Raw genomic sequence first — 16,030 nt, 5'->3', positions numbered from 1 at the left:
ACCTTTTAAAAGTTCTTTATTAACAAGAACCCGCGATTTCCTTAAGTCAATTATTTATATCCATATTTACAAAATACACATTTAAGAATAAATAATTACATTTCTAATCTTTCATTTCGTAGATGCCTTCCCGAACGCCGTTGCCATTTTCTGATCCTTTGAACTTCTCCGTTTTCAATTCTTCCTTTTGCAAATCGTTCCAGACTTGGACGTCGCCGGTTCCGAACAAGCAATAAACAGCATTGACGAAGACAAATACCCCAAATGTTATCCAGAAAACACTCCTCCATTGCACCAAAGTGTGCTGGAAATAAACCAAGCAATATTTCTGCGTGGCCTTGACCCAATCAACTTACGTCTTCCGTTAAAGCGCCGGCGAGATAGGGAGTAACTATACCGCTCAACGCACCGATACCGTTGATGATCGCCATTAATGTACCGGCAAAGTTGGGCGATAAATCTAAAGCGTTAACTTTCATTCCGCAATAATAGCAACCCATGAAACCTAAACCGATGGTGAACATGGATACCGCGAGCATCCTGTCACACCCAGAATACGAAGCGGCTATGATGAATATTGCCGGAGCCAGAGAGGCAACAGACGTAAAAAATTTTCTTGAAAAAGTGAGGCTCATGTAACCGGTCTTCACGAGCCAATCGCTGAGCCAACCCGATCCTAAAGATATGAACCACATGATCACGTATGGTAACGAGGACCACAGTCCATTCTCCGCGACGTTGAATTTCAACACGTCTTTCATGTATTTTGGTAGGTCCGTTACCATGGTAAAGAAACCCCAATCATGACCGATTTGGGTTATTATCAGCGCCCATACTGGCACCGACGTGAAAATTTTTTTCCAAGGAACATCCAACTTTCGGTCACTGAGTCCGCCTAAAATAAAATGTGTATTTATTCAACACCCACCATCAAACTGCAATTGTCGCGTACTCAATTCGACGGCAAGGTATTCCCTTTCCTTGTCGCTGATAAAGGGATGGGTATCCGGCTCAGAATAGCACAGCAGTACCCAAATTAGGAACCATAATATCCCCACGGCTCCGAAGAAGTAGAAAACAGATGCCCAATTCTCCGTGAACCTGATCAGTTCGCCACTGATCGAGTTACTGAGAATGGTACCTTAAATCAAGCTCGTTGTTGAGAGAGGATTATTCAAGTTGTATTTCTGCATACCAAACTGGCTACCGGCGTATACTATGCTTCCTATCGTGCCTCTTTCTTGTAGGGGTACCCATTTGGCCAGTAGGGCGGTTAGTGCGGGATAAGTCGTACCCTCTCCGATACCTTCTAATACTCTAAGCGCTACGAGAACTTTCCAATTGCCGTTGGAGCTATAAATTACCCAGGGCGTTATGAGCGTGAAGACTGCCGTCGAGAGTATTCCCAGCCCCAACGAGTATTTTCCACCGAACCTTTCTGCCCACAGTCCACCGGGCAGATGGGTGACCACGTATCCCCAATAAAACGAACTTAAAATTAACCCTTGAGTTTTTTCGTCCCAGTCATATAGAGTGTTGGTATCCTGAAACGATGGACAGTAATATCCCATAAGTCCTTAGTTTGGTACGCACTTTGACAGCCCCGAGAGTCGAGTTTGGCGAATCGCTTGGACAGGCATCTGGATCGAAGTGCTCGGTAGTATTTATTGGGACTACCATCTCGGTTATAGCTAGAGATAGGCACACCCTCATGGTATACGCGTTGACGACTGCGAAGAATCCCATGATGGCCAAAACGTATCGTTGGGGTATCAGAAAACCTATAGAAAAATCATGATAAATTTATTGAAAAACTAAAATTTGGAAAAAAATTACTGACATGATAAAAGGCAAATGCCTTGTATGTGTTCGTACATTATTTCTCTACTTTTATAAGGACTTGGAAAGAACACAATTACATCTGTTGTAGTTGCTTAGAATTTTAGAGTAAAATATAAAGCAAAATATTCACCTGATTTATACTGATATTCGTACTCTTGGCTTCCGACAGTTCCTTCCCAATAAACCTTTAACGATGTTATTACCTATTGTTATTGGGTAAAGCCATTAACAAAAAAATTATTCTTACTTAAGTGACAAGGCAGGGGTAAGCCAAGTATATATTTGTGGTAGTGTTGAATAATCGTTTTTTTTTTCTACTCCCGTCTGTAAAATACCTAATTACACACCGATCTAGCGTGCGGGAAGCGTTACTTTACCACATCAGTTTTGTTTCCCATGAATCCGAGCCACTTCGGACGTTTACTCGATTTTACCGCACGGGTTTGGGAGCAATCGGATGCTTTCGGAGATAAAGCCCACGCTTTGAATTTTGTCGTGAATGTATTAGTGGTTCTTTGCGAAAATGTACCCAGAAACTAACGGTCGTAGAAGAAGGATAGTATGCAACACGTTCGGTAAACTTTTTAAGTCACTCGTTCATTAAACACTAGCTTTGCTCGTGTCAAACAAACTAGAAAAAGTTGTTTTATGCTTGATGCAAAACAGGTTGTGAAAAATGTGCATGCAACTTTAATCAGTAGAGGAGTTATTAAACAAGAAACTTTGACAGAAATCTGTCTACTTAACAAAAACCCCAATATGGTCGATAAGGGATATTATTAATAGTGGAGAATTGAAGAAAATGAATAAACGTAAATAATAAGAAAGAAAGTATATTGTCTTTCTCAAGGGGAAGTTGTTCCTTCCTTGGATAAACTGCAAAAGAAGCCAGAAGAAAATGAAACCAATATAAATATAAGCCGTGTTACCCTCCATACAGTTGTTTGTAAAATTGGAGTTAAGTGCCGCAAAATAGACAATGGCAAGTAGTAATGGAGTCACACTTGGAGATTTAATTACCTTCAAGAAATGAAAAGATATAGATTAGACAACAGATAAAAAATTTACCAAAATGAGCACCTTCAAATAAAGGAAAACGCATCACCATAATACAGGCTTGGTCCGTAGAGGGATATGTTCCAAAGTGCTTGCTGTTGTCTGCAAAGAATATTAAGGATTCTAGCTGGGATTATTTTGAGGATACGAGTGCCGAACTTTTTAAAAATTGGTTTCAAAACAATCTTTTAAAAAATATTCCCGATAACAGTGTGATTGTCACGGATAACTCAAGCCAGCGCAACCGTCTGCTACGCAAAGCACCAGCCTCATAAAGTTCAAAAACGAAAATCCAAAAATATTTGTTACAAAATGATATTTATTTTGAATTCAGTTACAAAAAAGCGCAACTTTTGGAAGTCCTAAATTCATATGCAATTAAAAAACAGTATATACGCGAAAATTTGTCGGAACAGGCTCGGCATACTGTTTTACGTCTTCCTCCATATCATTGCATGTTTAAACCTAATGAAATGGAACCAAATGAAACTAAATGAAACCAAAACCTACTTTAAGTCCCAATGTTATTTGATAAAAAATGCAATTCCTAACACACAAATGAAGAAACAACGTAAATCCTATAATAATTAATCTGAATGACGTCACTGATAGTGAAACAGAATTAGATTAGGAGATTATAATAAAAATGTAATTATGTATAGATATTCCTAGCTATTAATTTATTGTGTATATTTAGTGTTATTATTTTTTCTCTCTCATGCTTAATCCAATAAGATTATACCCACTTAAATAAATACAAAAAATATATTATGGCTTTTGAGAGTCCATCCCTAATGTTCTGTCCATTAATACCTACCTACGAGTTTTATTGTGGTCGACTGGGAACTTCCATAATTGCAGGCAAAAGTCAGCACGATGAAGATTGAGACAAACTATATGTCGGAGATCGTAAGAAAAAATGAAAATAATATAATAAACCCGGTGGGGCTGGTTCTGATGGCGAACGAGGCGACATATTGTTAGACACCTAACCAGTGGTTTTACAAAGCCAGACTATCTTCGCCGGTTCGCGTTCCGTTCACTTCGGAAAAATACCAAAGTGGGGTTCCCATGGGTCCACAATATTACAAATGACAGAATTATAACTGTTTAGGTTAAACCGATAAATAATGCGAATCAAAAATAAACATTCCAATTACCCAAAACGAAATATGGGAAAATATGAAATACTTAAAACTGAGGGCGCCGACATATACGAGGTTAGCGCCAAAATTTCCCGGCCTGACATAGATGCAGCTCCAGTATCATGATAAAACTTTGTCTTCTTTTAAATATACACCTTAGTAGGCTGCGAAAAAAAAATTGAAGTTTTGCGTCAAATAGTTTTTAATTAATAGTTTGATTTTAAACAAAAAACGAAAAAATGTCGCAAATAACGCAAATTGAGTATAGAGCAGTCATAAAATTTTTGACAAAAGAAGGGTTAGCACCTAAAATTATAAGAAAGGCTGGATAGTGTGTACGGCCAAAGTTCTCCTTCGTATTCTGTAGTGCAAGAATGGGCAAGACGTTTTCGAATGGGGCAGGAGTCCCTTGAAGATGATTCAAGAACTGGTCGACCAGTGGAGGTCATAACGGAAGATATTGTTGCGATTGTGGAAGAGGTGATATTGAGTGATCGACGGTTAAAGGTCAAGGAAATCTCAGAAATTATTAAGTTTTCTGATACAAGTGTTCGTCGAATCCTGCATGATCATTTAGGTATGCATAAGGTTAGTGCAAGATGGGTTCCTAAAAACCTTTCGGCTATTCAAAAACAATGCCGTGTCGAATGTGCGCGGTCTTTTTTGAAACTTTGTCGGTTTGAACCGAAGCCTGTGATAGAAACTATTGTAAGGGGAGATGAAACTATGGTTCTCTATTATCGCCCTCTATCGAAAAAAGAATCAATGGAGTTTCGTCGTAAGGGTGAAGCACCTCCAAGAAAATTCAGAGTCTGCCAGTCTACAAAAAAGGTGGTGGCCACGATCTTTTGGGATTGTGAAGGAATTGTTCTGATAGATTTTAAAGAAACTCATACCACTGTCAATGGTAAATATTACGCAACATTATTACATAAATTGCGAGACTGCATACGTGTAAAACGTCGAGGAAAACTGACCAGAGGCGTGCGTCTTAGGCACGATAATGCACGTGTCCATACTGCTGGCGTTGCACAAGCTGCCATTTTAGAGTGTGGGTTCCATCAGATAGATAATCCTCCCTATAGTCCAGATATGGCCCCCAGCGACTATTATTTGTTTGGATATTATTATTATTTAGCGCATTTTGCAGACAAACCAAAAGAATATTTTTTTCAAAGGATTTAGTTGTTAAGAAAGAGATGTAATAAGTGTGTTGAAGTTAAGGGGGATAATATTGAAAAATAATAAAAAAATTGTTACTCTACTTTGTTTCTTTCATATTCAGGCAGGAAAATTTGTGCGCTGCCCTCGTATATAGGGTCAACAGTCCCAAATCAACAAGAGCCGAATTTTAGAATTTGAAGAACACTGCGTAAAATAATAAGGCAAGTAAATTCAATATTCACTTCATTCTTTTTGAAGTGGAAAATCGCTTATGAGGTGTCTGACAGTATTTAGTAATTTATGCTGTTGCTATTGTCGTTTTGTTGAGGACCGCCAGCCGTTAAAGGCGCACCAATGTTATTTTTTACATGATTTGGTTTAGTTTTAAGCCTAGAAACAGTGCGAAAGGAGGTACGGAATATAACAAATTAAAACTAATTGTTACAAATTCTAGCAAAAAGGTTAATTATAAATAAATTATGTAAACGATTTTTGCTGGCTAATATTTATTTTAATATGCTATGAAATCGCATATACAATTTATCAGGGTATTTGAATATTAGGTGCACTAGCGACCATAGGTGCCACACTGAGAATTACAAACTAATCAACTAGTGACGTTTCGGCTTAACTAGTAAAAGTCGAAAAATGAATTCATAACGTTCTCTAGATGCGAGCGACTTATTTCCACTCACGACCAGTAATAAAATGTAATAAAACCTAAGCTGCGGATTTTACGTGGTGTTTGTCTATCATTATTCCTAAAAATCTTTACGAATATACCATAACAAAATCCAAACACAATTCTACTTGTCATCCGTGTCAGGTACATTGTGTATTTTGAACAATTCGTCAATAAAACTGACAATACATTACTTGATTAAACACGGTGGTTATGCAAACATTGTCCGTCACTGGGTCGTTAAAATGGTTGGTTTATTCGGAGATATCACGAATATTTCTATAAAACGCGGAAGAAATTGAATCGACTTTAAAAATACATAATATTAATGATTTGGCATCTTGTCTAGATAATTGAAGCTCTAGACAAATTTAAAAAGGGCGTCGTCAACCGTGTATTCGAAAAATTGGAGGACATGTTTAAATGTTTGTATTATCTATATATTATTTATGTGATATATTCGTTGGCGCTTTTTGCATTTTTTGTAATTTTTATTTATATACAACGATAATTTTGATATTCTTTCAATAATATAACTGTCATAATTAAACAAAATAAGTATCGTTCGCGTGACGCCATGATGATACAGGACCAACTAATCGACGAGTTTATCTCTGGCTAATTCTGGCCTTAATGTTAAAAAGAACTATAACATGTTATATATTTTTGATATCAGCGTAATAGGACGTTTCTTGTGATGAAATAATTATACAGGTGTATCAATTAAAAAAATAATACTTATACTATGCTTTCTTTTTACACTTTACAACTTTTTTATTAAACTTTAGAGTTAGAGGGGGACCTACTTTTTGAAAAATATTTAAGCTTTTTAAGCTTTTCGAATAAAAGAATTCTTAGGGCACTTGTTCGTGTTTAAATGCAGTGGCGCACTTTTTTTTCTATAATTTACCGCTTTGGCCGTGTGGAACTCTATTCAATCATGTTCTTGGTATCTGTCATTAAAAATGACGGATTTTATGGATAAGTAAGTTGCGTATATAGCTCTCGATGTCAGAGAAACCACAGAGAGACTTAAACTTGCAAACATTTGTGGGAAAACGGAAAATTAGATAATAAAAATTTGAGTACGCCGCTATATTGAATCAAATAAATGCCTTAAATGTCTTGGTTTTTCATAAATTTTACATATTGTTGAAAAAATAATTTTGCACTTTTACACTAGGATTGCACTAGGTCAACAAAATACGTAGTTTTTGTAATATATGACAAATGATAAATTTTTTAAAACATACTCAAATACAGAGTGCTTCACTAATACGTCTAAGGTATGTTCAAAAATAGCATTATTTTTTAAATTTGGACCGTAAACTACTATGAGAATTTTATATAGAACTTAAATTGCTCTGAAATAGTTGGTTAATGTTTATCGTTTGTTTAATCTTTTATCGGCTAGCCAAAGACAAGTTTCGTGTTTATGGCGTTTTAATGTCAATTTTAAGGCTCCCATTAATACTTTACTTCCTACACACCTATTTATTATTGACTTTATATTCTATAAGATACAATCGCCAAGTTAACATAACATAAAACTTCTTAAAGCAAAAAAAAACGATTGGAATGGAACAGTTTCTAAATATTGTCCTATGGTCCTAATATATTTTTAAACTATTTGAAATAAATTGTGATCCAGTGATAGCAGACAAAACTATTAATTCTGTTTACACTCGTCGCTGCGTTAAAAAATAACTGAGACCTTAGTAGTTTGTAAATATATATCATGGGTATTGTTCAATATTTAAGAGTGTACAGTTATTTCTTTGTTCTGTGTAAATGTTAGTTATAAATCTCTCATTGAAAAATCACTCGGACACGAAATATGCGCGTCACTTTTCAATCCGTATAAAGTTCAGCCGAAATTGCTCGTTTATTAATTGAGTAGGATTAAAACAGTATTTGACATTTTTTATCAGCGCGGGTATACTTTATAACATACTATTAACTTTTGCAACGCGATAGATTATGCGCAAGTTAACTCTACGAGGCAAATTTTTAGCGACTCGAAATAGAACAACCAATAGAAACAACAAAATCGTCCTTCTTGATTGGATAATAAAAATAGGGCAATTCTTGGGAGAAACCAACCCAAACGTCGTAGTTTTTTTTTCTTTTATTTATAAAGATCTTCTTGGTGCTTTAGGCACTCATTCTCAGTTTTCATTATTTTTTATATGCTCCACCAAGCCTCGTTTATATTTATTGGATACAGAAAAAAAATCTTATTAATGTTTCGCGGATTTTTGACCTTCATTCTTTTTAAACCACCGTAGAAATTCTCGTCGCGGTAATCCTGCAAATTGAATGTTCCTTATTTACATGGGAATCCCAGTATATAATTGTTTTTAAAATTTGATGAACATGCGAAGACAAATTTAATATTTCTCATGTGTAAGTTTTGAGTGCGGTTTTCGAAATATTTAAAATCTGACTATAATAAATAGAAGATGCAAAGCGCCGAAAAATTGACAAATTTCGATTTCGAAAAATTTGCAGAACAAAGGGCAAATGTTCCGTATCCCCATCAAAGAAGATTTTATTCCCTATCCCTATTTCCTAAGAACTGTTTTGTAAATTTGGTTATCTTTTTGTTTCGATTCCTAGCTAAATAAAAAATTTAAATATAAATATGTAATTGTAAAAATTTTGCAAAATGGCGCACCAATTTTTCAGTCTTATGAAGTAAATAAGTTTTGGTGGGTAACCTTATAATATAAATAGCAGAAAGGCACAGTGAATATGTACAAAAGAGAAAATAAAAATTGTTACATTATTTCGAAGAAGCTTGGAGCAATGGAAAAACAAAGTGGTGCCATGAAATATTGAAAGGAATACCACATGTTTTTAATTCAAAAAACCAATAAGCGAAATGTTTAAGCCGAGCCTGAACTCATTTGTTCCGGTTTGAAGGTGTCGGGACCTAAACAATGGTGTTCAATCAGGTGGTTGAGTTATTGAAATAAAGGCCAACGGCATAATTTAAACAATACCTACTATAAAGCACACAAATTCCCAAATTTGCTAACGGAAAACGTTTGGTAAGGCAGTTTCCACAGTTATTTTAGATTAAATATCAACTTCAGTTAGAAGGCTTTAACGATAAAATAATATAAGCCCAAACGGTACTCACATTTCGATAACGTTAGTCTCCAACCCTCGAGCATTGTCGGCGAGAAAATGGTAACTTTGACCCTCTCGATTCCCAAACGGCGCAAGATTAAAAAAATGGTCTCGAAGATGCGTCTACCGACTATCACGGCATCCTACCTGTAACATCGACACCCGCGCACTAACGCGTATCTGAAAGAATTACAATTGCACGGACAAACAAAAGGCTCACAGGGTTACTGATACCGCGGTTTTGTTTTACCGAGTCAAATTCTTTTTTTTTTCACCGAGTCAGATTTTCCATAATACCGCTCAATTAATAACGAGGTTTTCTCTTTTTCTTAGGAATTCGGGATTTTCACTAGTTTTCGAAGCCTCGTCGGCTTTTTCTTTACTACAACCGCGAGCATATTACCATTTTAACATGCAATTACACGTAAACGTAGACCAATTTAAATCGATAACTAATCATTTTTTGTTTAACGAAGCATTTAATAAAAGTTCGTTTTAAATACAGTTCGGAGGAAAACTCTAAGTACCAAACAATTGACATTTTTTAAATATACTAATCGGGGGATATATCGGAAGAGCATGTTAATTTTCATTTTTGAAATTGATCACCCTATATACAGGGTGCCTCAGTAAGGACAACGAGGTTCCGCATTACGATCCTAGAAATTAAAAAAAAATGTGATAAGTTAGTCCGCCATGTGCAAATGCTGGAAATTATTGTCGAGTTTCTGAAATATCCACTAAAAAGCGTAATCCATTCTCATGAATGTTTAAACTCGGTTTCTAATAAAATTTCAAATTTCATTCATATCCTTTTTATTTATAGCTGTTTCTCTGCAATGGAAACGGTAGAGAGGGTTTCGAACATTTTCTTAAATAAATGTCGATATTTTCAAAAAGACTATCGTTCTTCTCAGCAAAAAATAAATGCAAAGATATAACTTTCTGCGTCATTAGATGGTCAAATAAGAACCCAACAACCCAGTGAAAATCGCGTCCCAATATCTTTATCCTAACCTGAAATATGAATAAAAAAAAGTTGGATTTTGGGAAATATTTCCACTTTAATGGGCTGTTATTATCGTCTGATTATCCAGAATTTATCAGATAAAACGCGAATTCATTATTTATATAATGCCAAATGATATTTAAGATCAAAATAAAATTTTATTATATTTTACTATATTCATTAATTAATTGTTGAAGACTAACCAATTTCGTTAATTACTTATTTAACTTAAGTAATGAAAATAATAAATAAGTTTAAATAAATGCAATGAACATTTAACAACCTTAAAGTAGGCAATCAAGAGACTTCGACAAACATCACATGACGGGGTACCTTGTGTCGGATAAAACCCAAATTTGTTTTTATGGCAGTCTTATAACTAGTTTTATCAAAATAGATGTTTTATTAATCATTTACTACTTAAATACGTCAGTAGTTAATAAAACTCGTTAGTCGCCAATAATTAATTAATGACCGAGTTAGTAGTTTTAAATGAAAGAATAAATGATAATACTGAAAATTTGACAACGGCTGAGCATGTCAAAACGTATAAATAATATCACATGGCACCTTTAATTATTCATTAGGGTTTTGCTTGGTAATTTAGGATCATCAGCAATTAATACCAACACATAAAGTGTGATATTTTTCCCAAAATGCAACTTTTTTAAGCATAAAATTGTTTTATTGATATTTTAGGTTAGGATAAAAATGTTCAGATGAGGTTTCCATTGGGTTGTTGTTCCCTTATTTGACTATCTAACGACATTTTTATTCTGGAAAATTATTTTTTTGTGATTACGTCAGAAAACGTTTTAAGTTTATTAAAGTATGTTGCCTTTTTGGCAGTATTTCATTTATTTAAGAAAATATTCGAACACTCCCACCACTCTGCTTGCAAAGATAGTCCCAACAGCTTTTAACAAAAATCATTCGAATTGATCTCAGCTTTCAAATAGTTCTCATTTTAACTAGGAGACATTTTACAAGCTCGAGAATAATTTTCAGCATTCCGGTCCCAGAGAAAATCTCGACTTATATAAATTTTACCGTTTCTAAGATATTTACATTTGTTTGTCAAAAATTTTTTGTATTAACTTGTCATATAGAAAATGGTCAATTTAACAAATTTAGTAATTTCGACTATGAATAATACATGAAAAAGTCAATAACTTTCCGAAAAATCCCAAAATTAAAAATATAAATGTGTCACCATCTTAAAAATATTTTAGAAGGATTTCTCCCAGGAACATGAATTTAATGTCACATTTTTAAATGTTTGCTGCTTATTATTCTTTATCTCTCAAAACAGATCGACCATGTTCTCAGTGGGACACACTGTATGTAACGGTGCTTCTTCAATACAATACCGGTAGGTGTTACCTAGCAACGTATTCAAAGTCACACCAGCACGCACCCTGAAGGCTTCGGGGAATTTTCTGGTTTGTGGCCAATAAATTACTAAGACTGGGAATCCGAATCACGTGTACTGAAATTCTCGAATTTCATAAACTTACTTTTTTTGTATTATTAATATTTTGAGCATTAAAATTCTGAATAAACTGGGTTTAAATTTTTAATTGCTGATTCGGGACAGTTTTTCGTGAAGACACATTGACTGGATACAGATTAACTTAAATCTCCCGTACTTAAAGAAATTGAAGGACGCAATTTTGCATTAATGCCTATATTTTTCAAAAATCTCAATTAATTTATTGTTGCTTTTGCATTTATGCATATGTTACATACATGAAAATAAGGTTAATTTGTTTTTCTACTGCCGCCTGTAAAATACCTAATGACGCACCGATCTAGCGTGCTGGAAGCGTCACTTTATCACCGAACCACTTCGGACATTTCCGGGATTTTACCGCACGGGTTTGGGAGCACGCCACGCCTTGAATTTGACGTTTGTCAATTCTGACGGCCATGTCAGTCAATGTATTCGTGTTGTTTGGCGAAAATGTACATAAAAACTAACGGTCATAGAAAATAGTATATTATGCAACAAGTGCGGTAAACGGAATTTGACTCACGAGTTTATTTGACACAAGCGGAGCCAGTGTTTAATAGACGACTGAGTTCAAAAGTTTACCGACCCTGTTGCATACTATACATTTTCTACGACCGTTAGTTTTGCGTACATTTTCGCAACACACGAATACATTCACTGACATGACTGTCAGAATTGACAAACGTCAAAATTCAAAGCGTGGGAAAATCTCCGAAAACATCCGACTGCTCCGAAACCCGTGCGGTAAAATCCCGGAAATGTCCGAATTGGCTCGGATTCGTGGGAAACGAAACTGACGTGGTAAAGTGACGCTTTCCGCACGCTAGATCGGTGCGTAATTAGGTATTTTACAGACGGGAGTAGAAAAAGTATAGTATGCAACACGTTCGGTAAACTTTTTAAGTCACTCGTTTATTAAACACTCGCTCCGCTCGTGTCAAATAAATTCGTGAGTCAAATGCCGTTTATCGCACTTGTTGCATAATATACTATTGCCGTACTTGTTGCATAATATACTATTTTCTACTCCCTTCTGTAAAATACCTAATTATACACGTATCTACCATGCGAAAATCGCCACTTTACCACGTGACTTTCTTGTATCACGGATTCGAGAACCTTCGGACATTTCCGGGATATTACCGCACGGGTTTGGGAGCAATCGGAAGTTTTCGGAGATTTTACCGCACGGCTTGCATTTTGACATTTATCAATTCAGATGTGATGTCAGTGATCCATGTTGTCTTGCAAAAATGTACCCAAACACTAACGGTCTTTGAAAAAGTATAGTATGCAACACGTTTAGTAAACTTTTTATCTCACTCGTTTACCACACTTGTTGCATATTATAATATTAATGTTCATTCGCCTTTTCATTTTAGAGGTTCTGTACATTACGGTGTTATCCTGCCAAACCCGATTTCAGACTAAATTAGTTTGTACTACACCAAATGAGTTTTGCTTATCTCTGGTTAGTTTTCCCCCTTTTCTTCTAATAAAGGAATTTAGCGTAGGACTGTAACGTATCCACCGTCAAAGGCGATAGGCAAAAATGGAAAAAGGAAAGAAAAAATTTGGTTCATCGTTCTTAATATTTGATCAAATATTTTTGAAAATGATAGTGTTCATGCTTCCTATTATTCCTCACCCGCGTGCAAGTTCCAGGAACACTCTAGATAGCGAATTCTGAAAGAATCACTTCTAGAGTCGCAAATTGTGTACAATTTTGCCACATTAGGGGACAAATAGAAATTAGACAACGTCGCACTTATTTATAATAAAATGTTTACGTAATATTTGTGGTTCTGGATGTCAAGACCTGGTGTTAGTCAAGCTCCCGTGTGTCTGTGCAAAGTTTCCAACCGTCAATGAAGTTATTGAGTCAAAATATTAATAACAAAACTAGTGCCAATATCCGACAACAACACGCCATTTAATTGTGTGAATTTGTTTTAGAAATTAAACTTTTATATTATGAGATGAATGGTAACTTCCTCGACTGTCACTGAAGGACACGTATATCGTAAAAAATCACCGCTGTACCGGATTTAATGGGATATAGATACCGTAACTTATCGAAAAAAATGTAAGCATACCAACAAAAGGCTTATAAAGATAACAAGATTTTATATTGGTATTTGTACAAATAGGTGTTATATTTTTGCTTAAAGACATCTTACAGAGTGAGGACAAACAGACGGAACCGAGAATTATTAAGAACTCATATTGATTTAAAATTTACCGTGAAACAATAATTATTAACGAGTGTATAAAATCCCATTTTTTGACAGGTTAATTTTGTTTTTTTGCATAGATTTCGAATGCCGAAACAAAACTGAAACAATTAAAAAATGATATCACTATTTTTAAAGTCCTAACCGAGAGGTCCGTAACATGCTGTACCTTTCCATAAAACCTCAAAAACTGGTTTTTTAAGTAATTATTTCTGCTTTACATAAATAGAGAAACGGTCTTACTTTCTATACACAGAAACATACAAATTGTTCGGATCTTGTAAACCAGCACGGATACGGCAGTATGCAAATTGCATTATTTTAAGTTGAATTTTAATCAATTTTTCTCACTAGTGTGGAAAAAATCGTTGATGTATTTTTAAGTTGACTTTTACATTGTCGAAAGTAATTACTTTTTGCGGTTTTGAGAAAACAGATAATGCGTTAAACATATACTATGAAAACGATTTAAACGTTAACGTGTAGAAATAGAACCCGGCATTGCCTTTGGTTTTGAACCTATAGGTTTGAGAAATTACAAAAATGTTATTTACACCTTCATGAAGCACTTTAACCTTAAGAGATTACAATATTTTCATAGAGAATCGAGACGAAATCTTTCTCCGCCTAGTAGGCGTGAAAGGCAAAAAAAATACAAATTAGAAATTGAGTATGTGGTTTATAAGTTTTGATCATTTTTATTATTATTCAGAGAGATGCCAATACAAAAAATATCAATAATAAAATAAGTAACTATTTATAAGATATCAAAATCTAAAATACTAACAATTTTATGAGTTTATAAGTTTTGATAATTATTTTAATAATTTTGGTAGTGATTTTGACAGTTATTCAGAAAGATACCAATACAAAAAACAAGTAATAATAAAATATATAATAAATAATTATGAATATGAAAATATAAAATACTATCAAGTTTTTGAAAACATTCACTAGTCAACTGGTTTGGACATTCGTTTGTGCACACCATGTTAAAAAGTTTTCCTAAGTTTTAATTGAAACATATTGTATATTTTCATTGATCCAATTATTTCACTAACGTTTTTAGAACTTATTGCTTGACGATCATGTCGGAATTAGGGACATGTCGTTTATTATATATTTTTTTTTAAGTCTCAAGCATTGCAAAATTTTACTTTATCTCAAACGCATAAAATTAATATTAATAAGAGGAAGGCGCTAAATGAGATCCACATAAGGAATGATCGCGTACGTAACTGAAGGTCATTCCGATATTAACCGCGTAAAAATTCGTACATTCCGAGGATTTTTTTTATAATTGGGAAATAAATAAAACCAATTAGCACATAACATAAGTAATGGTTATAGTGGCGGATCTTATTTAATTTCAAATCTATGATTCCAGGAAAACTTCAGCTGTTGAATCGTATTCTATTAGTTAATTGTTTCACGTGTCCAGTATTTTTTTTTACTTCACGATACTCAAAAAGAACTTTTAACATATTTTTACCAACAAATTTGATAGAGAATTAATGTTTTCGTTAAAAATTAAATTATGGCCATTATTTCAATATTAACAAGAACCATTTTAATAAATATCATGAAATGCATGAATATTTTATATATTTACCTTTATGAGCTACTTCAACTATTGCTTCGTTGACTGGATTTCTGGCTTTAGGAACAAAAATTAACTTCGGAATTAGCAATGGGTAAAAAATAATAAGTCTTTCCGTCTTCCGTTCTCTAGCTTAATCTTACAATTTTGAAAACAATTTTCAGTTGTATCCCTTGATCCGATATTGCTTTAATATTTTCAAAATTCTTCACCATTAATACCATTATAGCCAAACATATCTGGGTAGTTAAACCAAGAAAAATATAACCAGGCGCAAGTAGCTACACAGTAGGTGCCCTTGTTCCATTCAGAAAATTCTAGATTTCTCAATATGCACTTGCCAAGCAAATGTTTCTGTTAGTAAATTTGCAATTTTTGGTGCATAAGTTCTATGACATTACTATTTAAATATGTGTACCTAATACATACAATTAATGTATTATGATTACCATAATCAATTAAATTAAATTAAGCTTTACCCAATACGTCCTTCTGTCACATTTTTGGAGAAAAAAGAAATATATTAGCTAGGCACCTAATACGGCTTGCTTTAAAGCAAGCTTAAATCGATATTTAACTATTTCATAAAACATATTGTTGATATAAACTAAGCAGAAATCCGTGGAGATTTTTAATGATATGGCACTTAA

At 34.3% G+C, this 16,030-nt stretch overlaps 1 protein-coding gene across 2 annotated transcripts; it reads right to left on the bottom strand.

Annotated features, from left to right (window-relative positions):
- Positions 1 to 86: 86 nt before the first annotated feature.
- On the bottom strand, positions 87 to 9,396 carry LOC132699616 (putative inorganic phosphate cotransporter). 2 transcript variants are annotated; one of them, XM_060666433.1, is made up of 7 exons: positions 9,259 to 9,384; positions 9,035 to 9,204; positions 1,594 to 1,781; positions 1,196 to 1,544; positions 953 to 1,141; positions 357 to 895; positions 87 to 304 (listed from the first exon to the last, which is right to left on the bottom strand). In XM_060666433.1, exons 2-7 carry the CDS (start codon positions 9,066 to 9,068, stop codon positions 104 to 106), a joined length of 1,500 nt encoding a protein of 499 aa, XP_060522416.1. In that variant the 5' UTR covers positions 9,069 to 9,204; positions 9,259 to 9,384; the 3' UTR covers positions 87 to 103. The 2 variants fall into 2 exon arrangements, with proteins under 2 accessions (XP_060522416.1, XP_060522415.1); XM_060666432.1 differs by having other exon boundaries at positions 9,035 to 9,396.
- Between the last annotated feature and the right edge of the window lie 6,634 nt (positions 9,397 to 16,030).

Source organism: Cylas formicarius, unplaced genomic scaffold (genome assembly GCF_029955315.1).
Source record: "Cylas formicarius isolate icCylForm1 unplaced genomic scaffold, icCylForm1.1 PGA_scaffold_3__17_contigs__length_32017465, whole genome shotgun sequence".
In the NCBI taxonomy this organism is placed as follows: domain Eukaryota; kingdom Metazoa; phylum Arthropoda; class Insecta; order Coleoptera; family Brentidae; genus Cylas; species Cylas formicarius.
This window is presented reverse-complemented; position numbering and strand designations above follow the sequence as displayed.